We start from the raw sequence: 25,147 nt of genomic DNA on the forward strand, positions 1-25,147 counted from the left end.
GAACGATGCGTTCTCTAGCACTTAAAACGCCCCCGGGAGCTTCGCAGCGCTAGGGGAGAAAGGGAACCTGAAGGGAGTGGGGGGCAAAGGGCAGATACTAGTTTTTGACGACTCCTTTGACACATCTACGAGGGGTATAAAGAGCTATGAACATACTAATGAGGATACAGCGGTATAGTGAACCATTATGACGATACATAGACATTGTTACGTAGACAGTCTTACAGTCATATACATCGATATGCACATATACACGCATTCACACAGATGAGTGCACACAGTGCAAAGGTTGTCACACCCAACGACAGGGGTAGTTACATAGATTCTGGAATAAAGCATACATAGTAACACATAGATGCAGAGAGAAGCGTGTAACGACACACAGCTAGGCAAACACAGTCACTCGTGCAGGTACACATGGAACATAATCTACAACATTTAAAATGAATCACGTGATATAAACACAAGTTTACAGTTTGCGTAGCGCGCTGAAGCTACAGTTGTACCTCACACACAGAGGCGCAGAACACGCACACAAGGGATGGACGCTGTGGACGTGACACACAGACCTGAAGGTACAAATACCTCCACAGTAGCGCACAGAACACATGGATGTGGACCGGAACCTATTTTCATCATCGGGCTCCGACGCGGAGTGAGACAGAGAAAGACACGAAAAGAGAAAGTTGGAGGGAGAGAAGAGAGAACGAAGAAAAAGCAGTGAGAAAGGGAGGAAGCAGGCGGAAACTCGCGGCTACATGCCACATTCAACTTTTTACATCACAAAGTGGCACAGTGGCAATGGTGTGCGATTCGGCCCCCGGCGCCATTCAGAATGCAAATTCTGTTCAAAACAACGTGAGAGGGGGTGTGTGGCCAGCCAGACGTAATCGACAACAGCTCCTCTGTCACGGCAAGGAAAGTGCTGGGAAGGAGCCATGAGAACCAGCTACTCACCAGCTGATCTAAACTCCGAAGCCAATTAAGCTGATTTCTGCAGCCCCCGGGGCCCGAGTAAGCCTGGATGTGGTCAGATGGAGCTAGTAGGAGACACCACCGCCTTTCTCCGAGGCGAAGCAGAAATGCCTCGGAGAAACGCAGTGGCTTTTTCGGATTCGGGGGCGTGTTACTTTTTCTCTCCTCTTGCCATTGGCTGGAGGAGAGAAAAACACACCTAAAAAGGGCGTGGCTAAAAAGTGGAAAGAACAGCAAGGAACACGCCCCCGAATCTGAAAAAGACGGAGCCTATTTGGAGGGACGGCTCTCTCCTCCAATGGCTGGCCTCCGTTTAGGAAGCCAGCCAATGGAGGAGAAGCAAAAAGAGAGGCGGGCTAAATAGCCACTCTAGAAAACATTAAATCTTCCGACTTCCGGTTCTGCCTTCGGCAGACCGGTAGTCCTCGACCTAAAAAGCAGAGGGATTTGTCACTGCTGTGCAGAGGATGTAATGGTTACGTCCTTGGCACAGCAGCACGGCAGTCGAGGACGTACCCATTATGTCCTCAGCATGGAATGGGTTGATAAAGGAATCTTTTATTTTATAATGCAGCCCGTTTTCCTTAAAAGAAAAAGAGAGGTGTTCAAAAAGAAAAAAATGAAACTTTGAAGATTCATTTTCTAAGAGTAGGCAGTGGTCCATAGGACCACTGTCTGCTCTTTAAAAATATTATTATTTATATTCTCAAAGGGGAAAGGGGAAGCGGTTCCTTGGGGACTCCTTCCCCTTTGTGAATGAGTTACCACCAATATTAAACTGGTGGTGAATTATTTCGATTTTGCGACTGGAATTCGGTTGCAAAACAGTAATACATTTAATACCGATTTAGTATTTTGAAAGGGACACCATAAACACGCCCTTCCAAATACCGAATCGCAAATGCAAAATGTGGTTCGGTAACAAGTTACCGAATCAGATTTAGCATTCTGTACATTTGAAAAAGCATTTTTCAGGTCGCAAATGTCCCAATTCTGCTAATCAGGCCGTTTGCGACTGGAAAAATGCTTTGTACATCTCGCCCTAATCCTCATTTGAATGAGGATCCATTGAAGTTCGCTGAAAATGGTCAAGGTATTTTTGAGCTTTCTGCAGAGGGGTCTGGCAGTTGAATAAAGGACTGCTTTAAGGGTGGCAAGTGAAGGCTGAGAGACTTGCACAAGGAAGGCAATTGCCAAATCTAGAATGGCAATAAAAGTGCATTCTGTAGAGCATTTTACGCAACCCTAAGCATTGTTTTCTAGGTTGATACAGACTTGCGTATGGTGTGTCCTTCTCTGTAGTGACACAGTAAGTGAAAAAAATGGATTTGAATTTACCAGGGAGCTTTATCAGTGGCAACGATTAATATAGTTTTTCATCCATCACTTTTTAATTGCCTCAGGGAAACTCCATAGGATGTATGGTTGTGCCCAGACTGTGTCCTTTTGCTCGATGCACCATAGAGTTGCATATGGCCAGCCCTGTCGTGTCCTAATTAGCAAATACAATTAAAAGGAGCATTTCAAGAGTAATTTTTGGTCTTTTATATTCATGGAAGAATTTCCAACTATCAGTTTCTGTTTTTCGCACTGAGAAGCAGAGGTATGCTAAGGCATGTAGAAGGTCCTGTAGCTTGCGGGGCTATCAGGAGTGAAACTACAACTCACTAAGGGCTCTATAAGGCTAAAACAAATCCAGGGGTGCCTGCTTTCCGTTTGGAATGTACATGGCCTGGCAGGTTAGGCTGGACTGACCCCTTTGGGGCAGTCTAATGAGCTTTTGGCTTTTGGGTGGTCACTATTAGTAATGGCCCAGTGCACAAAATTATGATGAAAGAGCCTCAAATAGCTACCAAAAGTCAAGTTGAATTTGAACATTTCCATAACATTTAGATTTTTTCATGGAGTCACCTTAGGTAGAAAATGTAAGCCTAGGACTTGGTCTGTAGCTCTCTTTTATAGAGTGATTCAAGCGCCACATTACTGATGAAGAAAAATAAGGCCATGCAACATTTGAGGTGGCTTGGTTTTAGACCTGGATGAAATCTATATTATGCCTGTGAAATTTGTAAAAGTCCCAAAATTCCCAAATTTCATTTAAGCAAAATTCAGAGACTTTCTCAAAATTGTGCATTATATTAAGATTGTTTCGCAAAGAACTTGTGCATCCAGTGACGTTTTTTCCCCAAATCATTCTGTTGTTGGTATCTCACAAAATGCTTTCCACAAAAAAAGTGCAGTAGCATGAAAAAAATCACTTGAGAAACTGGCAATTAAATTTTGTGAAATGTTGAGTGGCGGCCAGCAAGGACTCACAGGTGGCGTGGCGGGCGCCGGGGTAACCGAAGGGAGGTCGCAGGCATGAGGTAGCGCAATGAAAAAAAATACAACAAAAATAAAATACATACTTACCTTGTCGCCGGTCCCGCCGCCGTGTCCCTGCTCTGCTCTCCTCATGGCACAGAAGGCCAGGCTTCCCTGACCAATCCTAATGCTACAATGCAGCGCTGTGATTGATTTTGAGCGTCCTGGTTTGATGCTCAACCAGGGAATGGGCTTGTTCTCCATGCATGCAGGTAAACCACTCCTCTCCAGCCCTGCTTCGTGAGCAGAGCAGCCCCTCCCACCCACCTGCCTCAAAAGGAAGAAAACATAAAATGATAATAACTAAAAGTTATTAGCATTTTTTTTATATTTGCTTTCCTTTAAACTGCTCAAAGCAGTGGGGCGACACTCCTCCGGCATAGCGGAGGAGCAGCCACTGGAAATGTTAATGGAATTTCTGAAATTTCATGTAGAAAATAGTTATGCCATTTAGCACACCCCTCTCCACTATGTGCCAGTATGTTCAAGTTGTATTTAGTCATTTCTGTGGTTTAAGATTCTTGGCTATGTTCATTGTTTTTAAAAGTTGAACATATTATTTTTTGGTCATTAGCATAATATGGTTAAAGTCAGAGAAGTTTCAGTATTGCCTGTGTTCCTCCTTGATTCTCCTTTTGTATGGATTGATGGAGGACCCTTGCATATGACCATGATGCTCCAGGACACCAGCGGCATTTGAATTCTCTCAGTGAGTTGAATTGAAGGGCTGTAATACACTCATGTTTGTTTACAAACATATAATATGAAGAAATAGGTTTTCTGTTCATTATGTTGATGTAGACATTCCTACTTGTACAATTGAATCCTCTTTTTTGCTTTAGGTCATATCAGTGGTAAAAAAAAAAGCTCAGCAGCCTATTTTCTAAGGTTTTCAGTTATCTACTTTTTTTGAAAACTTTTGGGAAATTCTCTCTCTGGGCATTTTGTCTAACTCAAACCCCTGTAGTAAGAAATGTAGCGTGTCAACTCTAGCTCCTTAAATTACAGCAAAATGTCAGGAAAGTGTATTCTCAAAAGGTGTAAACTGGTTTCAGGAAAACGTACCTACATTTTTTAAAACCCACAATCACGACTCGCCATGGGCAGGCCTTGGAAATTGATGCAAACAGACCTCTGGAGGCTAGGGAGATGAAGGAGGGTGGAGTCACAGGGCAAACTAGAACATTACTGCGAGGCAAAGGTGGGAAGTGCAAGAAACACTGAACTTTCAAGTCAGTAAAACCAGGTTGATTTGAAAACCAATCACATCTTTGTGCTTCGCCTGGTAACAATGGTTTGTGAGTTCTCTACTACTATCGACTAGTTAGCAAGTTTGCGTGCTCTGCACCCTTTATTGTTTGCATTCATTTGCTTAAGGTCGTTTATGAAGCTTAGTCTTTCCTTCCTTTCTCAGATGCTGAGCATCGCTTTCCGCCATTCTATAGAACCTGATTATCTGTCGATTCTCTGAGCTATCTTGGGCCCAGGAGTACATTCTACTGGGACAAACGTTCAAATTGAACGTATGACGGAATTCCACATGTGTTTTTCACGACTTGCCTTAGGGATGCGCTGGATATTGGAATAGTTTAATTTACTATTTAAACTCCAGTCTGCGCAAGAGTAGGGAAGGTGTTGGACTTTATTTCAAACTCCACTCCACCATTGCACCCCCCTAAAGCAAGTTGTTCTAACGACTTGCGTGCAGAATGATTGCATGCTAAAGATGCATTTGTTTTGTTGCCTGCACTGTGAAGGCACAGATAATTCCAGCTTAATCCTAAAGGACGTTTTCTCTTCATATTCACTACCAGTGCAGTAGTGTGTATTCAGGCTGACAGTACCATATCTTTGAGGTGTTTTCAGCCAGTCCATCACAGACCAAGGGCTCGTTGTCATGCGCCTTCCTCTGCCCTATGCCGCTAAGGTCTGCTGTCTAAGCCACTGATTGACAGGCCATTTCTCGCCTCATTTCCCCTTTTCCACCATGGTCTCCTTAGAGTCTGGTGTTCGATACAGTCCTGAGTTGACCGAAAGTGGAAAATGTGGGATTAGCATCAGAGTTTATGGCCAGAATATCATTGAAATCCTACACAAAGTGTTTTTGGATGGCAATTGGTGTTAGGCCCTCTTAGTTCTATTGTTTTTTTAATCAATTTGTTTATATTGATTTTTACTTAAATATATACATTGGTATGCATCATTGTTACACGGTTTAGGTGGCATTATTTTTCACATTCAATCCCTGTTCTTCCACTTCATTCAAGTATTTGTTCTGGCTTCTAGGTTCCCCCATCTTGTATCTTTATTGCGGGTTTCTGCCTGGACTCTGTACCAATCTTCATAGATCTTTCTTAGCTGTTAGTTATGTATTTGAATCCCTATCTATTTTGCTCATGCCTGAATTTCTTCCCGCTGTGCCCAGTTTTTATTACATTTCTTTGAATAGAGCCTGTCCCCTTTTATGACCTTTGTAGCAGCCTTGTACCAGTTCATGTTATCACATCATGCATCGAAACCAACACTTCACTTTCTGTGCTCCCCAAAAGTTTGTACTATCGTTTCTTGCAGCTGCCAACACTATGTAGTACAATATGCTCCCATATCTTGTAGTAGTGTCTCCCAGGCTTTTCATAACTTCCTCCAAAATATCCCAATCCATGGGCATTACCATAACGTATAATGAATGTTTCTTTCCATCCTATCTTTCTCTGCAATCACCTTTTGTGGTCCCCCAAGATTGGGAATCGAGGTGTGTTTAGTAGGTTCTGTGGATGATTTTCAGTTGGATGAATCTGAAGCCTAATCTCATAGCCGCTTCTGGGCCATTGACATGCCACATTCCACTTCTAACTCTCTAGGTCTCCAGCATCCTTCTCTGGCGAAGACTTTAGGATGCGTAATGTGTCTGAGGCATGGTCAAATAGTGTTTTACACATTTAGGATATCACTTTATAACTGATCGCTCTATAGTCTAGTGGAGAGTTATCTTGAAACTCTGTCATTATGTTCCTGTATTTCCATAATGTGTGCTTCAATTAGATGTATTTCTAATACTGTGAGTTTTGTAAGGAGAACTCATTGTTTAACATCTTGAATGTCTTAATCTCATCGTTGTGCCATATGTATCCCACATTTTGAAGCCTGTTGTAATCCATGTCTTAAAACCTAGTAGGTCCTCCACTTCTTTAAGAGCAGCTGAATTCTGCAAGGGAGTTTGTGGGCCCAGTCATTCCCACAACCCCCATGGCCCAATATAGTCCCTTCACATATCCATCTATCCCCCCCATTAAATGTCTGTCTAATCTACTCACAGAGCCAGCCATTTTTGTGATGAGAATGCCCATTCATTGACCACCACAAACTGTTATGATGAATAGTACTTTCTAAGATAAGGAAGGGCAATTACTCCATCATAAAAATACTTCTGCTTAACTTCTTGGTACCTGTCATTTCCCCCTGTTTGCCCCTTTTACACAGTTTAGTCAGTAACCCATGCATTCAGTAAGACACGTTCAATCAGTCACATACATACAAAATAATTCCTTTAGTCACTTGTAAATGCATTCATTCTTCAATACACCTTGGCATATATATATAAAACATATTTACATTTTATAGAAACACACATTCACTGGATGATGTCATCAGTGATGTCATCAGTGATGTCATCAGTGATGTCATTTGAGATGTCATCAGTGATGTCATCATTGATGTCACTGACCATATCATGAGTGATCTAATATGTGACATCATCAGCAGTGCATTGCGGGCGCACGAGCTTTAGTTAGCTCAACTAACTATAACAGGCGAATTTCTCTGGTTTTATATGAGTCAAATGTTCAACTAACTATAACGTCCCTGAAACCTATGTTTTTTTTGTGAATTTCAAAGGTTTTTTAAATGCTAAATTAATATTTTAATATTTATAAAACCTATATTTTTTATATTATATTTTTAAATATTTTGGAACTCTGTTATATTTCTTGTTTTTAACTTTAAAAATCATGTAATGTTTTATATCTTCCCAGAAAAATATGTATATTTTTGGGGGGGGGGGGAAATTGCACTCCCATACCGGTAGCGTACCAAGCTACATCAATATTTATGCTCTGTACATTAGCCTTCCACGTGTGATTGCCATGCATCTCTAATGTTCCATCAAAAAACAAATATGTGTTACACAATACCCCTGGTGTGTGTGTCTGCACATTATTGTGCTGCCTTTCGGCCTGGGTATTGCTGGCTCTAAGGAGCTTCATCAGCCACGGGCAGACTGCACATCCTAGATCACATGCCATCTCATTAACGATAGTTTTCGCCCTTCCGACACATGCTACACTAATCTAAATTGCACACTCTGCGAGGTCAAAACTACGAAAGAAACACACATAAGTACACTTCCTGGCCAGGCAGGAACTGAACAACGCCCAAGTCCCCAGAATAATTACTCACACCCCTATGCTGGCCTTGCGTACGCAAGCCCAGCCCACTTTGCGTAAGTATAAATAGGATAACCACGACGCCACACGTCCCTCTTCTTCCACACTACCTCAAATGATTTGCAGCATCCACCTCGCATATCACAATGCGCAATAAAAAAAAGAAATGGATCCATGAGGTGTACTCCATCCTGGCAATCAACACGGGCTCTAAATTATGAGCCCTACTGCCCGTCGTCTACGAAAGGGATCCATGAGGTGAACACTCTCCTGCAATCAACACTCCATCTGAATTGTGAGCACTGCTGCCCTTAGTGTTTGCTCACACAACAATGACAGCAGGTAAGCAGAGCGGCCTGGGTGCACAGGGCCTCCAATTGAGCGTGCTGCGGCGAGAGGGGTGGGGTGCTTCAGCCTAGCTGCGCAGGTCCGAACAAACAATATTGCCATGTGTTATGATGTGATCTTTGACCTCATTCAGTCACAACTCTGTCTCATTTTAAAGACCTGCTGGACTGTACTGTAGGCCTGAGCCAGCGGGCAGCGCTGCCCCACAGACACCTCTTCAGCGCAGTGCTGCAGTAAGGATGGGATGCTTCAGCCAGGCTGCGCACGTGCGAATAAGCGATATTGCCATGTGTTATGATGTGATCTTTGACCTCATTCAGTCACATCTCTGTCTCATTTTAAAGACCTGCTATACCATAAGGTAGGCCTGAACCTACGGGCAGCGCTGCCCTACAGACACCTGTTGAGGGCGGTTCTGCAGGAGGGGTGGGGTGCATCACCCCGAGTGCGCACGTGCGAAAAAGCGATGTTGTCGTGCGTAATGATGTGATCTCTGACCTCATTCAGTCACATCGGTCTAATTTTAAGGACCTGTGGGACCGTACTGTAGGCCTTAGCCAGCGGGCAGCACTGCCTTAGAGACACATGGCGTTAGCTTTTAGGACACTGTAGTGAGCTCCTTCCTAAGTGTACATGCACACAGACTCCCGCCATTGCATTACACGCGCACATTATGCTTATAGCATGCGCTCTTTTCCTTTGTATGTGAACGTTGGCATAACATATTATTATTTAACCTCGTGTATTCTCGTGCACTCCAACTTCTCTTTGAACCACGATTACCACTAACAGTTGGTAGATTGTACTTCAAAAACGAAGGATGCACTCAACTCCTATTTTCTATCAAGCTTGAAATAAACCTTCATTTACCTCCAGACGTTTCCACCATTAAATTATTTCTCCCTTTTCAGACATTCCATTGATTGCCACAAGAAGGGCGGAGCGGGAGCTGACCCCGCAATGATGCCCTGGCATTCTGACACCTTCCGTCGTGGTATCAAGACACCATCCCCGACCGGAGACCTGGTCTATCGGACAAACATACCCCGGACTAGGAGCCTGCACCAACACGTCGTGGGACACATCAGTGGTGGCAGGTGAGCAGTGAAGCATCGGTGTGCAAGACCTACAATTGAGCACAGTGCGGGGGAAGGGGTTGGGGTGCAGCATCCTGGGTGCACAGGTGCATGCAAGCGATTTTTCCGTAGCTAATAATGTAGGACTATATTATCAAACAACGGCGATAACATTATCCCCACTTTAGCGACAGGAAACTGCCGCTAAAGCGACAATAAGGGGTTGATAATATGCCCTTGTAAATTCCCATAGAAGCCCAGGTTCACACCAGAACCTGGGCTTCTAAGGGAATTCACAAGGGCATGTTATCAACCCCTTATCGCCGCTTTAGCTGCACTTTCCTGCTGAAAAATTGGCACTAATGTTATCGCCCTTCCTTCATAATATGGCCCATAATCTCTGGCCTCATGTATTTAATTTTAAGGACTTGCTGAACCAGCCTCTTTATCGCAGACTCCAGCGTCTTAGACAAACGGGTGACGGAGGGTAAACACTAAGGGCTGGATGCAATAGGCCAACACTCTGTCTCCTCCTCCCTCTCTTCTTTTGACTCTCCCTTCCCTTCTACCTTCCACCCACTCCCCCTCCCTTCCATCTTCACTATGGTCCTTTCATTCAGACTACCTTTCTTTACCTCTTCCACATAGCACACATACTTATGTTTCATTTTTGTCTTTCAGGTTTCCTACGCTGCCTCCACTGGAGTTCAACCCACATTTTTTTTATTATACTGTTCTATTAAAGTTACATTTCTATTTATTTCTGTTATAATACAGGTTACTTATTTTTTCAAATAAATAACTGAGTGTATAGGTCTTTTTCTGATGACACTTGTCTATTGTTTATTGTGAAAATCATCTGTTTATAGGAGATTTTAAGGACAACATTATTTAATATTAGAGTGCACCTACCAAACATAATCTAACTTACTATTAGACAAATGAAGCCTGGGTAATTGTATAACTGCAAGAGTTCTATGAGTGTATCACTTTATAACACTATAAGTACTGCCCGTGTGATTACAGAACAAATAAGGCACTGCCTATGACCACCGAGGCTTCAGGGACTGCCGAGGCCCACTCTGCATATTTAAATAAAGACCCGGAGTGTGGCGATCCCCGGACTTCAGTTGACCTCGAACCCCCCAAACAATTAGTAAACAATACCCGGGAAGGTGGCGCTCCCCTGCAAAACATCTCTGTGCCCTTCCGCACCTAATTTACATTTGACATTAAGATCCCCAGTACTACAGAGACCCAGCAATATAATAATTGGATTGGCCACGGAACATTACCCACCCACCAGGGGCCTCATTTAAAAGAACGGGTGAGACCGTTTTTTTTGTTTTTGTTCTTTTCTCTCCATTTTTACCATCCGCATCCACTCTATTACAGCGATGCAAGGTTTTCCTCCTCTCGCTTCAAGTAGTCAAACAAGTATTTGCTATCGCAGGGTGGAAGCCATGCACCACCCTCTAATAGCAAACACAAATGTCCAGCGAATGCACACCCCGGGACATTGTATGAGCTGCGCCTGACAGGTCGCCCTCCCTACTACCATTATGCATTTGTTAGTATAAACGCATACTAACACTACTTACACATGTGTAGTAAAGCGACCAGAATGTAGTGAAGAAGCAGAGGAAGCGCAAAATCTAAAAATATAAATCCTACCAGAAGTCGGATGACATAGTTCAATGAGCCGACAACCCTGGCAGGAGTAGAAACAGCTACACGAACAAAACGGGTCTTCAGCACAACGCAAGCAATTTTGAAATATTGCTGAGTGGTGCCTTCTTTTTGCCTTCTCCCACTCGTCGCCAAATTTATGTAGTGAATAGGCAGACAGCAGTGAATCCAATAAGTATATTTATTATAGGAAAACAAGACACCTGAAACAACCACCAACAGGAGCAGACAGCAAAGCAACCGTCTAATCCAGCACCGTGTACAAACTTCGCAAGGTTCCCCTCATGACAGCCCTACATTCTAACATTACATACTGAGGGCCATATCATCAAGGATGGGCGTTAAAATTATCACCGCTTTAGCGGCAGGAAACTGCCGCTAAAACGGCGATAATGGGCTTGATAATATGCCGTAGAGAATTCCAATAGAAGCCCATGTTCTTGTGTTAACATGGCCTTCTATTGGAATTCTCTACGGCATATTACCAAGCCCATTATCGCCGTTTAAGCGGCAGTTTCATGCCGCTAAAGCGGCGATAATTTTAACGCCGTGCCTTGAAAATATGCCCCTCAGATTCTAGTAGAATTACATACTAACATTCTACTATGACTTACAATGGAATACTACACAGAGCACATGACTTTACAGCAATGAGCTCATAGTTTCATAAACGGGTCTTGACACCGGTAGGGGTAAGACTTTCCCTTCCCGCTCCCTATATTGTAGAAACGTAAACTAACACTTCTTCAACAATTATGCTACCGCGCCCATAGCACATCACTTTACAGCAATGAGCTCACAATTTAGGCTCACGGTTTAATCCCCGAGTCTTCACACCAGTAGGGATGAGTAGTTCGCTTCCCACTCCCTATATACTATATACGCATACTAACACTACTTACACACTTATACTACAGCGGCTAGTATCCTACATCGCCCAGAGCCCATCACTTTACAGCAATCAGCTCGGTTTCATCCCCAAGTCTTCCCACCGGTAGGCGTAACTACTTCGCTTCCTGCTTCCGGTGCACTATCAACACACAGTAGCGGTCAGTAGTTCGCTTTCCACTCCCTATATGGTATAAACGCCTACTAACACTACTTGCACATGTATGCCACAAGCACCAGACCACATCACTTTACAGCAATGTCCTCACGGTTTAGACTCTCGGTTTCATACCCGAGTGTAGCACCAGATCATATCACCACCATGCCACACTGAGCAACACCGCACTTTCAGACCGTTAAAATTGATAACTACCTACTGTCGACCACCAGTAGGTAATCCAGAACAAATTACAATAGTTCCTTGATTCTTTTAGCTTTCAAAAATTCTCTCTATTACTGTCTTTCTACTTTTCCATATAAATAGTTTTTTTAATATTCAAGTACACATCGAAGTCAGAAATGCAACATATTCTAGCAACACACTTTCTAGAACATTCTACAACACGTGGAGGTTAAAAGTTCATCAATTTTTTTAAACCTAACAATATTTTTTTGCAACAGTTTCTCGAACATTTAACAGCACGTGCAGGTTAAAAGTTCACGATTGTTTTAAGTTCGAACAGTGCCTTCCAAATGCAAGTAGCAGGTGTGGTTGAGTTGAGCAAATTTTATCCTATAATATGTACTATAATATGTACTTGCAAACTGCTTTTTCTTAACCAATCACAAACATACTTTTCCACAAAACGAATGTGCACCCTACTTTTAAAAAACAATGCTTTTCATCTCCCAATCAGGTACCGTTTTGTATGCGAAAAGAAACTAGTTCCCCATCTTTAAACATATCTCTTATTCTACGAAGGAACTGCATGAGCTACAGACATCATTCCATACCTTCCAGCCATACCTTCAAAATGCTAGTGTGGATCGTAGGACATAGCTATGTTTTCTGGTGTAAGAGATATGCAGAACAGAGACGTATTGATTTAGACCTAGGTTTACAAAATGTAGACATTAAATGGTTTGGACAGAGAGGATTGAAGTGGCACCAATTGTTGCCTTTGGTTAAAACCTGTTTGCATCTCCAACACCCTGACCTCATGATTGTCCACTGTGGTGGAAACGACCTAGGCACATTGACTGGGGTAGATTTGGAAATGCTTATGAAGGACACCTTTGGACAATTGATGTTACTTTTGCCTCAAAACTGTCATTGTATTTTCCAATATTTTCAACTTCCCTTCCTTACTGTCTGCTAAATTATGTCCTCTGTCATCTTGTGTGACAACTTGCCCCTCCATCAGTTCACCTTCTTTTGTTTGTGTGTCCCTTGCCCTAGTCTCCTGTTCTTCTTCTTCTCATTCTCGACCGATATGCTCTTATCAACCTACTGAACCATTTTGCTGCTGGGCATTGACGTCAGCACCCCTTCCAATCATTTATTACTGAGCTGGTTTGCTTTTTCTTATTCTCATCTAGGTGTCTTAGGTCCTCCTGAAGGTCAGTCATATGCCACAGTTCTCCATCCCTCTAATTATCCCCAGGCTTTTCTCTGGCAAAAGGAAGTGCCATAAGTTGCCATCTGTCAACACCTGCAAGCATTCTGGGTACAATATTATGCATTTTTTTATTTGAGGTTTTATATAGCGCGACAAGAAGACCTTTTCAGGTGACAGAGTGCTTTACTGAAGTGCACAAAAATATGGGATAGAACAGGAAGAAAGATCAATACCAAATATAAAAATACACTATATACAAACATATATGTATAAGAATGGCCAGAAATATACTTGCACATAGGGTAAACAGAGAGATAGAAGTATATAGTCTGGCATAAGACCTGACCCAAGGGAAATGGCATTTACAACATGGGCTGAGCCATGAGTGCCGTTTCAACACAAGTGGAACATTGCTTGCCTGAACCACCCAAATGCCTTAACCACACATATGCGTGGTTAAGACAGTCAGTGATGTAAATGCAGAGCAGATGGGCGGGGAAAAGAATAGGAAGACTCAGGAGAGGATGGACCGGGACGCAGCTTGGTAAGTGGGGCTGGGGCTGGGTTTTGAGAGGTGGGTAGTTTTTAGGGCTGGGGTAGTTTTAGGGCTCAGGGTGAGGGCATCTAGTAGTTTGTGGGGCTGGAAGTCAGTTTTAGGGCTCATGTTAGGGGAGTTTTTGAGGGTGGGGCTGGTTTTAGGGCTCAGGATTGGGGGTAGTTTTTATGGCTGGGATGGGGTGGATTATAGGCATGGGATATCAGGTTTTATGGGTGAGGGCAGGGGGGCCGAGGTGTGATCTTTACCAATCATGCCTTTACCACCAAATTCAATGTAACGGCATGCATGGTAAAGTCATTCGTGGTAAAGATGCGATCATGGTTCAGACCGCGTTGTTTAGTCATGTCATGTGTGATTAAGGCATGCACTGTTGTGTCATACAACCCTGGCCTAAGCATATTCTGGCGTACTAAGAGGCAGCGAACAGATAGGCGGGAGGAATCGATCAAGAGGAGATGGAGGAGAACGTCAATGTGAGAGGAATTTGTTGGAGAGAACATTTTTTGCATCCTTCTTGAAGCTGCATGTGGATGGGCTGCACCTGATCTCGGTAGTGAGAGAGTTCTAGATGTTTTGGACAATTTCGGAGAATAATCTGTTATATGTCTTCTTGTTCTTGAATTTTTGTATCTTAAGAAGTAAGGAGCTAGTACTTCAGGAAGATCGGTTTCCACTCGATAGGGTGTGTTTCTGGGTCAAGTAGGAGGGGGTATTTTGATGCAGAGCTTTGTGGGTCATACAAGCAATTTTTAGATGAATCCAGGCCTCGAAGGGTAGCCATTTCAGTGATTGAAGGTCAGGAGTAATATGTTAACTTTTTTAATCCAGTGATGAGCCTAGCTGCTGCATTCAGATTAGCCTTCTACAGTGTGAGTGAGGTTTTTGGGAGGCCCACCAGGGTAGTACTGCCATAGTCTAGCTTCGATTGCTCAAGGGCTTGAACTGCCGTTGTGAGGTCTGCTGTGGGGAGGAAAGGCTTTAGTTTCCTAAGAATGTGCAACTGATGGTTAGCTCCTCTAGTGATGGCACTGATGTGTTTTTGCATGGAGACTTGTTTGTCCCAGGTTATACCTATTGATTTGGCAGAGTCAGTGATGTGTGGAGTACAATTCAGGGCAGTGAGAAGAGGGAGACAATCTTTGACATAAGGGTTGGTGGAGGGTGTTACAATCAGTAAGAATCCAATACTAAAGGCATTGATTTTGGATTGGTTATGGATCAGCCAATGTTGTGTTTTAGTCAAAGTGTTGTTGAGGAAATATTTGTCCTCGGGGAGGTGGTTTTCACATAGAGTTGGGTGTCATCAGCATACATGTGGTAGGAGATATGGGAGAGTTTGAGGATTTCAGTGAGGGGCTCCATATATAGGTTAAACAATGCCCGGGAGAGAATAGAGCCTTGGGGTATGCCAAGAGACAGTGGAGACTGGTCCGACAGAGGGTGATTGATTAGGATGCGCTGAGATCTATTATGTAGAAAGGCGGAGAACCATTTCAGCACAGTGCCAGATAGACCCATCCTGTGCTCAAGAAGGTTTAGAAGGGTAGCATGGTTGATAGTGTCATGTCAAACTCTTCTGACAGGCCCAGTAGAATTAGGAGGCAAGATTTATTCTGGTCCAGTGACATAGGGTATTGTTGATGATGTGGACCATGGCAGTTCAGTGCTGTGACCCCATCAGAAGCCAGATTGACAAAGGTTGAGTAATTGGAATTTCTCAATGTGATTGTGGAGCTATAGGTGCGCACATATTTCTTAGAGTTTGGCCAAAGTAGGAATGTTTGAGATAGGGCGGTAATTGTTGGGGTCGGATTGGTCAGAGTTGTGGTTTTTTAGGATTTGGAGTAACCGGGCTGATTTTGAAGCAGTCAGGTAAGGAGCCTTGAGTGAGTGAAGCATTGATTATCATAGTCCAAAGTGGAAGCATGAGGTGAATGGCCTCATTTGGGAGTTTGGAGGGGAGGAGATCGTTGAAAGTTACCTCAGTTCACGCTTTGCAGCCAGAAAAGTGCATCTTTGCAGTTTGACAGCCTGCATAATGTCACAGACCAATGATATCTTGGCTCCTTCTTTCTCCAGTAGACCATGTACTGGTGACACTTGCAGAATTATATTTCTATTACATTTATTGAAGATGCATGCAATACATTTCTTCGTTGGGACTCCCGGTATTGAATGGCTATCAGTGCACAATGCGCTCTTTCCACTGAATGATGTTCAAGAGTTTATTGTGTTTGATGATCTTCAGGATTAAATGTTCTACAAACAGTTCAAGACTATTCCCCTATAATGGAAATGTGACAATTTTAATATGACTTTATTGATTTTTGTGGCACTCATTTTGTTTCCATTTTAATACAACATGATGGACTTTTAAGAGCCCTTTTTCTTTGAATGTCTAAGTGTAAAGTGGAGGATATTGGCAAGGTGAATGTGGAGCCTTCCTCTTTGTTTTGGTCTCCATGCCTACCAACCTCTAGGGCCATATTACAAGCAGTGCCCTGGTGGTGCAACAGGAATAAGCACCTGTTTTCTGTGTTCCCAGGTCACTATAGTATCACAAAAGAAGAATCAGGTGTTTATGAGCCCTCTTCTGTAACACAGATAATGCCGGCACACATAGCCCATCAACCCTATTTTCAGGGGTCATTCCCTCATTAGAATGCCGGTATGACCCCATGCTAACAATGTAAACACTTTGCCTCTGCTGTGCACCCAATTAAGAATGCAGGAGCAAAGGCAAAAAGGCCATCGTGAGCAGTACTGACTGTGCTCCACAAAAACTGGTGCACAGTCAGTGCTCCCACTGAGTGCGACCGCTGTAAAGGAGGTCCAATGGATCCCCAATACTCCCTCCTAGAGGTGAGTGCAGACACTGTACCTGCCTGCATGGGGATCTCTATCCCCTCTTTAAAGTACAGGTGGGTGCTGACTGACCAGAGAAAGGTGAAGCGGCTGATTCAAACAGCCGCCCTTTATTTTACTAATGCACCGCCCTGGTGGCAGCACAGCCTCTTGTCTGACCTGCGGGCAGTGCATTACTTGTAATGAGGCGCACAGTCCCTGTTAGCACCCGACGCACCTCTTCAAAGGTGTGCCATAATGCAAACAGGGACAGTTTACCAGCTGTGTTATATGGCCCCTAGTGTTCATTCAGAGTGAAACAGCAAACAGCAAATTTGCTTTTTTCAGGGTTTAATTCATATTCAGGCAACAGAATAGCTGAAGTGCTTACATAGAGCATGAGTGAGGGGCACCTCCCCATGGATATATGTTTGTAGTTCTGCCACAGCAACGAGCTAAGAAGGTGGGCTGTCTCAAAATTCTGAGACCCCTTTTGAAGATGGCCACAATACTCAAGGTATTACCAAAGAATCTGTATTGAAGATGTGAGGAAAAGACAAGCCATAACATGCTATAGCCTTATAGTTTCCTAGAGCCTGAATTTCTTTTTTTCAACCAGGTGAAACAGTTAACTAACCTTAGGAACAGAGACTTCTCACATTTACCAGTGACTAATACAACCCTGGAATAGTCAAACACTGCCATTCCCCACCTTACCAGGGCTGTCTGTATTGTGCTATGTTTCAGACATACGAGGCTACTGTGTCTCACATGCCAGGATCAGTCCCTTGTCTCGCACTTCAGCCCCGGGATGCTCTGCTGTTGCCAAGCTGTTCTGTTCTTTCCCATTACCCGATTCTGTATGCATATGACAGCTAACCAGCCCATTGAGCCTTGACTGCTTAAGGGTCGAACAGTCCTTGCCCGCCATCAGGTTGCCACAGCATCTTTTCATCTTTATTGAATATTTTAGATGTTGCATAGTTGCACTGAAGTTTCATCAGCTGTGGTTCACCAAGGGTCACTCACAGAATATGGACACTTGACTGTCTACATGGCCACTCATGCTCTCCGTCCAAACATTTAAAAAAGGAACATGTACATGGAAGAGGTTTCTTGCATTATCATGGCTGTCTTCACATCCATCCACAGCCTCTTCCTTCGCCTTTTTCATGATCACTGATTTCCTTTGATACTGTACAGTGAACAGAAACAAAGTACATAATGATTTCTCCTCTACTGCTATGTGCCAGGCCTAAGGTTCTTGGAAGTCCTTAATAACTTGTTTTCGCTTCTTCATGCACATTCGTTTCACTGCTCCAACATCTGCAGTGCACTGCATTAACAAAACATCATCACTGACCGCCTGATTCTCATGCATTTCTTTATTCCTGTATCTCTTTGCATTCTGTCCATTGTGAATTGTTTTCATTTTCTTGTTAAATGTACCATATCTTAAACGACCAAACAATCTTTTGATGAAAGTGCGCTGTAAAAAAGCACTGTCCTACAATTTCTCTGGTGCATCACCCTGCAGAGCAGGTTTACCTGCAGCTAGTTACTTTCCAGAGCAAAGGCTGACAAATTCGAAATATAGGGTACATTTTTGAGCAAGGACTTTGTTGTTGTAAATAATGTCTATAAAGTAGTTTCACCTTGAAGCAAATCAGATCGCTATGAAGTTAAATGTTTCAGAAAGTTACCTGTGTATTGAATCCTTGTAAGCTGAAAACTTACCAACCACGGTTTATAAAGCGAGCCATCATATTTCACCTCCTTATTTGTGTTTTTGCTCTTTAGGGACTCACTGGAATATTCTTGGTTGAACTCCAGAAGTGTTTCATCAGAACTCAGATTAAGGATATCCCGGAAGTCCCGGATACCGACAATGTGCAACTTGAGGTATGGGGAATAAATCCATATAAATTCACTGCATACAGAAATTAACACTACAACAAAAAAATCTCAAAGCTTGCATATGTACTGACCTCTTTGTATCGAACTAAAATATTGCACTTGATGGGCCACATCTAAAATGCCTACAGGAAACAAACAAAAGCAGCATTAAATGGATGCTGGCCAAAATCTTTCTTTGTTCTCTCTAGCCCTGCATTACAGAAAGATGAACTTACCTTAGTTTATTTTTTCCAAAATGCACAACACAACATAAGTTATAAATTATTGATGTTTGTGTGTTCATGTGTGCATTAATGAGCATGTGTGACTGTCTGTATATTTCTTTCTGTGCATGTAACGGGGACTGCGGGCCAGTGTGTATGCTCTCTACATGTACCAGGAGTTTTGTCTGACTGTGCGTGCCCTGCAACAAATGCAGGACTATTGACTTTGTTAATGCATGTTTCATTGTAGAAGAAAAAATATGTTCTTATGCTGTAATCTTCTGTATCCCTATACAATTGGTGGGGACCATTTCACGAACAGCCTCGGAAACAGTAACACGGAATTTACTTTATTCTTCCACTGACAGGAAGCCCTAAAAGCTCCATATCTTGGACTCTCATGCACCCAATTCCACCTCCCCTTCTCATGAACATATGGATTTTCCCTACCGTCCAAGTCATAGACATTTGCCTTAAGGCAGTCCCTGCCAGAGACTTGCTCCCAGTGTACAGGGTTATGAAGAGAGACCCCTGTATTGATACAGCTTTTAAGTTACTAGTGCTCTTTAATCAGAAGTGAGAGATTTGACCTCTTGCAGGAACTGGAGTGTGTTTTGGGACAGTCAGAGAGTACCCACTTTTGTGAATATGGTTACAGTGTTTATTTATTGCACCCTTTGCACATCTTCAGGCAATTCAAGACTTTTCCAAATTGTCCATATATGTGCTATTGTGGATAGTTTAACTTGTGATAAGGTCTGCGGTCCATGCTCAGGATTGGCGCAGCAGAACTGGCGCTGCTGCGCTGTTGCGCCAAACTCGTAATCGGGCCCTTAGTGACTTCGTACATTGAAGACTGATTATGCACAGTGCTTCTTCTCTCAAAATATGAAAATATTTTGTTTACCGGAAGTGCCTGCGTTTCAGTCTCCAGTACAGTGAAACTGATTAAGTATATGCTTAATCCCAATGAGACACATCCTACAGTGGTCATTGACAATATTTAATGAAATCACTTTTGGACATTTTTTCTCTCCGGATAATTGCATGTGTGTCTTTATTAACATAGGACTATAGGGGAACATGTATCAAGCAAAGGATTTGCGATTCCTTAATAGCGATTATTAAGTAATCGCTATTAAGGAATCGCAATTCCTTATGCATGTAGGTTTCGCAGAAAAAATTGCGATTCCTACACATTCCCTATTAGCGAATCGCAAATTGCGATTCACCATTAGGGAATGCTTTCCCATTCATTCCTATGGGTCTAGAGGCACATAGGAATGAATGGGAGAGCATTCACAATTTGTGATTACCAAATAGGTAATCGCAAATAGTGAATGCAATTCAAGGGTGCAAGGGGGCCAAAAGGCCTCCCTGACGCACCCCCAGAAAAGATATTTGTTTACATGTGGCGCACACACATGCCCTAAGGACATGTGTATGCGCCACATGGCACTTTGAAAAATGCTATTTTGTGCATTTTTCTAAGGAATTACAAATTACCATCAACTTGAAGTAGATGGTAATTTGAGGTTCCTTAATGCAAAGTCACATTCTGGGAATGCTTCTTGCATTGCATTTACGGAATCGCAAATTGCTTTGAGTGGCCTCATAAATCATGAGTAAGGCGATGCAGCACAAATCAATGTGTCGCCTTACTCTTAGTCCGGGAGGTGTCCCATGGGCATTGCAGTGGGTTTGCCCACGCAACACCCATGGAATTTAATGCTCCCCCCAATTTACAAAGTGATGTAAATCTGGGGATGCACCAAATCTGTGTGTCTCCTGAGGTGAGGTGTATGAGGAGAAATACATTTGTTTCGCCTCGTTTTTTCCTCTTTAGCACACATGGAAAGAAGAGGAAAACACCTCTTTGGATTGTTTTGCTCCTTCCTGCACAAAAACAACCCTGCCTGCAACAGGGGTACACTTGAACCATGGTGCACGGGTGCCTACATTGGAGCTAGGATGCCAAAACAGCACCAGTACGGGCATAAAGGACTGGAATGCACCATATTGCTTAAATACGGTGCATTCCTGCTCTATTACTTTAGCGTAGGACAGCATGTGCCTTGCTGCACCGCTCTATGCTAAAATGTCATAAATGAGGCCCTCATGCAAATGAGGAAAGTCCCTCTGGTGATAGCACTGGGCCATATGTGTGCCAGTGCTATCTGTATTACAGGAAGGGCCACACACACATCTGCAGCCCTTTTTGTAGTACTAAAGTGTCCAGGGGACACGCAAAGTGGGTGCACATGCCTGTTGCAAAGGGTGTAGTGACATGCTCCAAAATTGACCTCTTCATTATCACCAGCTGAAAATGCTGGCTCAGGAGGAAGGAAGGCAAATCGAATACACTGCAAGAAGGCAAGTAGTGCCCCACAGTAATTTGTATGGAGTGTCACCATGAGGAATATCCAGGACCTCAAGGATAGGATTCTGTGTGCTTCAAAAAGACCAGGTGCCCTATTACACATAGGGTGCACTTTTACTGTTTGCGCCATGGCACACCTTAGAACAGGTGCACCGGCCACAAACAGGGAAATGCCCCCTGTCACATTGAATGTGCTGCCCCAGGCCAGCCTCGAACTCGCATTGCCTCTAGGGCAGCGTATTCAAGTGAAATACAAGATTCACTTGCATGTGGGTGCAGTGAGTGACTGCACCTGCCTGCAAGGGAATGTCTGGGGTGTCCATAGGACCCCTTTTCCCACTCCAGAGGGCTGTCATCAGGATGCGCAATGACTGTGCGTGACCTTTTAGGATGGTGCACTGTCATTGTGCCTTCTGACCCTTTCTTTGCCTCTATAATACTGCGCAGGCACCAAGCCAAAGAGATTCCCTCATTTGCATAGGGCCATGCCCCCATGCAAATGAGGGAACACCTTTGAGGGAACACCTTTTGGGGAAAGTGCTAGTGCTCTATGTAGGTCTGCGCTGTCTGTATTACAGAATGGACCAGACAAGCCTCTGCAACCTTTTCGGTAATACCAAAGTGCACAAAGTAGGCGCGTGTGCCTGTTGCACCCACGGGGAACTTACCATAATATGGCCACAGATTGTTATGTTGTCGGGTGAGTGGAGTCTAGATTGCTTGTGGTCAGGTGAATAATAAAAACAATGTCTATTGAGACAATAATCTGATAAACTTAAATATCATAAATCTAGAAACCTCTGAATAAAATCAAATTAACAAACATCATTTTCTGTACAGCGTTTATCAAACAACCACACCTACAACTACCTCCAGATATCTAATGTTCGTAATTGCTAAAAGTTGGGGCAGTGATTCATGTTTTACTAATAGTGGTTTTAAAGATTTGTGGCGCAGAGTTTTAAATGGAAGCAGTTAAACAGAATGTGAGAAGTTGTAGATTTAACATTTAAAACATGCCAGCATTCCCCTTTGTTTTCCCGTATTATCGATATCTTACCTGTGACCGAGATAATCCTTGTCTAGATTTTAATATCTTTGTTCTTATTATTTGATCTGTTAGTTTAGAGATGTATTGAAAGTTATCCTCAACGTCCAACAAACTTAATGTGATGGAAAACCTCTTTTCCATATACTCTTCTATTGGCGATTTGTTTTGCTACATTTTTCATCTCTCACTTTGTGAAAAATGAGTCTGATTTCAGAGTCTCTATTAACTGTTTGTATGGGGTGTACACTGCTTTTATCTTCTTTAGTGAAGCAAGAGATCTAAGTTCAATTCTTTGAAGCTCATTCCAAGCCAGCTAATCTTGAAATGTTATTGTGCTTCTAGCTCAATAGTGAATGTGTAGGTGAATACTTTCTCTCCAGGGGGTTGCTGTAATGGAGGGTCACGAAAGTCTACATTGATTTTAGCAATACCCTTATTGGTGCTAGAATCCTCAGTGCTGCTCATTCTAAATTATCTATCTATTTCAAGCTGTTATATAAAGTTAGACCTAATATTTATAGGATTCACCTTCCTCCTCTGTAGTTCCACTTATGCACCCAAAAATACTTTCTACACGTGGCAGTTTCCTCTGTAGGTCAATGGCTGACGAATCCAATAAAACAATGTGGTGTGTGTAGAGTGAGCCGGGAAAGTGAAGTTCTTCCATTTCGGCGGAAACAAATCAATCTCCAAAAGCTTTCCAGGAGATTGAGAGCAAAGGAGGTGGAGCTGAGACGCAGACAGCTTAAAACCATTATTAACGAAAGACTTCGGGGCATATTTACAAGCCCCTTGCGCCACTTTTTTGCGTCACTTTTCCCATGTTAAAAATGATGCAAAAGTGGCGCAAGGGCCTTGTAAATCTGCCCATTCCTTTTTTATTAACCTCTACCAATGCCCAGTTGGACAAATATAACAGTTGAAGGATGGAAAGGAACCCTGATTATATATACATTACTGATAATTTCTTCCACAGGCTGTTCCAATCCACCAAATCAAAAGCTGCACAGAAGCCGACAAAGCAGCAGCTCAAACTCCCCACATGTTCCACCGCATTCCATGCGATTGGCCACAAAGCAAAACCGTGGTTTATCGTTGAGCGGTCGTCCCTAAAAGTGCCCTTTCCTATAAGATTCCGTCTGTTATCTGCAATCCATTAATCAGATATTGTAATATTACCTTTGAATAAACTTTGTTGTAAATATCAACTAGGCTGTTTATACTATAATTTAATGCTACATTAGCAACACTGTTTTTTTAGGTCTCACAACAAACAGTCTGTTGCTGACAGCACTGTGTTCAACATTCTACAGAATCAACTCTTGGTCATAATTCGATGGCTATTTTGTCAGTTTCAGTTCACTGATTTTTACTGGTTACTTTCCTCCCTTTTCTGTGTTTGTTCTTGCCTTGGAGTTTAACTCTTTTACCCACGCTTTTGATGCTGAAGCCTTCCACTGCTGATTGTATAGAACTACTTCTGTGTTTTTTTAATGTCATTACTTGTTTAGCACTCCATGGTGTGCACGTCTTGGTTTTCAGAGAGTGCTTATACTTTACTTTCATCTCTGACTCTCCCCATCTCTACCCTCCTCCTTCCTTCTCGGTGTGTCTCAGTGATGTGGCAGGCACCACTTGTCAGGTTAGTTCATGTCCTGTGTGCCATCTTCCACTCTTCCTCCACATGCTCCTTCATGGTGAACTATCTGCCAAATAGTGACCTCCTTGAGGCCCCGTATATTGCCCCTCACAGGGTTGTATCCGCTATTGGTTTGCCAATACTGGAGGCTTTTAAACTTCTTTGGCATTGGCAAAGACAATAGTGGCATTAAGCCGTGTTGAAAGTTGAAGGCAATGTATACTTTTACCATGGCAAGTTGGACGACACAATGCATGTTGCATGATATCTTTCATACTGCTTATTATTGCAAGATGATAGTGACATCAGCTACCTTCTTTTGCTTTCAATAAGCCATCTTTTGGGCCATTCTATAAGGTTTGTCTCTATTTCCTGCTCTTAATGTACATTGGCCATTACGGACTGCTTTGATAAATCATCAGAATTGCCAACACCAAATTCACTGTAGGTTAAGTAAACCTAAATGCACCTACATGTCAATTCTGGGTCAGGACCTGTTGATAATGCTTGTATGGGTTCTCTGTTAGTGATCTTTCAATAGATACTTGTCTAGAAATTTGCATCAAAGACAATGAGAGTAAGATAAAAGTAATACTTTTAAGAACTGGATGAACAGACTTAGTAAGAGCAGGTGCCATCCTTTACAAATAATACCTCTCCATCTGTAGGCTCAGATAAGTATTGTTGACATGACTCTGGAAACCTACATATCCCACATTCTGTGCTTCAGCTTGTTAGTCAAGAGTGAAATTATTATTAAACCAGCTAATGCCGAAATCTTAGATTGTTCCAACGGCCCTCATTGGCATGTGTGCCACTTATGGTCATTACTGCACTCTGACTAAAAGCATGTGCAATCTTAGGTTTGCAAATGGACTTTTAATTTTCCAGGAATTCACTAAAAATTTGAAAATTTCATATGCTATTGTGTAGAAGGCTGGTGCTGGTTAAGTTTATATACATGTCATGAAGCCTCTTGGCAGCTAGCTACCATGTGAGATGAGAAAACATTATCCATTTCTGGTTTTATTTTAAGGTCTAGATTTCACTTGATACTCAAAGAAAGAAGTTATTTAGAGCAGAAGTCAGTATCGCCATTCCCCCCAGGTTTAAGAGGTACGGCATTTCCTTAGCATGGTCAACAAACGAAACCTGGTCATGTAAATCCCTGACGAATGGAACAACATGCACCAAGATGCTTTCAAAGTGCTCT

The 25,147-nt window shown here is 42.8% G+C and overlaps 1 protein-coding gene across 1 annotated transcript in view; it reads left to right on the forward strand.

Annotated features, from left to right (window-relative positions):
• Nucleotides 1–25,147, forward strand: part of TNMD (tenomodulin) — a 480,685-nt gene that overhangs the window by 182,592 nt on the left and 272,946 nt on the right. Inside the window, exon 4 of the mRNA XM_085607759.1 lies at nucleotides 18,545–18,646. Within this exon, the coding sequence (XP_085463885.1) occupies nucleotides 18,545–18,646 (102 nt within the window). The remainder of the gene's footprint in view (nucleotides 1–18,544; nucleotides 18,647–25,147) is intronic.

This window comes from Triturus cristatus, chromosome 5_2 (genome assembly GCF_964204655.1).
Source record: "Triturus cristatus chromosome 5_2, aTriCri1.1, whole genome shotgun sequence".
NCBI classification, from domain to species: domain Eukaryota; kingdom Metazoa; phylum Chordata; class Amphibia; order Caudata; family Salamandridae; genus Triturus; species Triturus cristatus.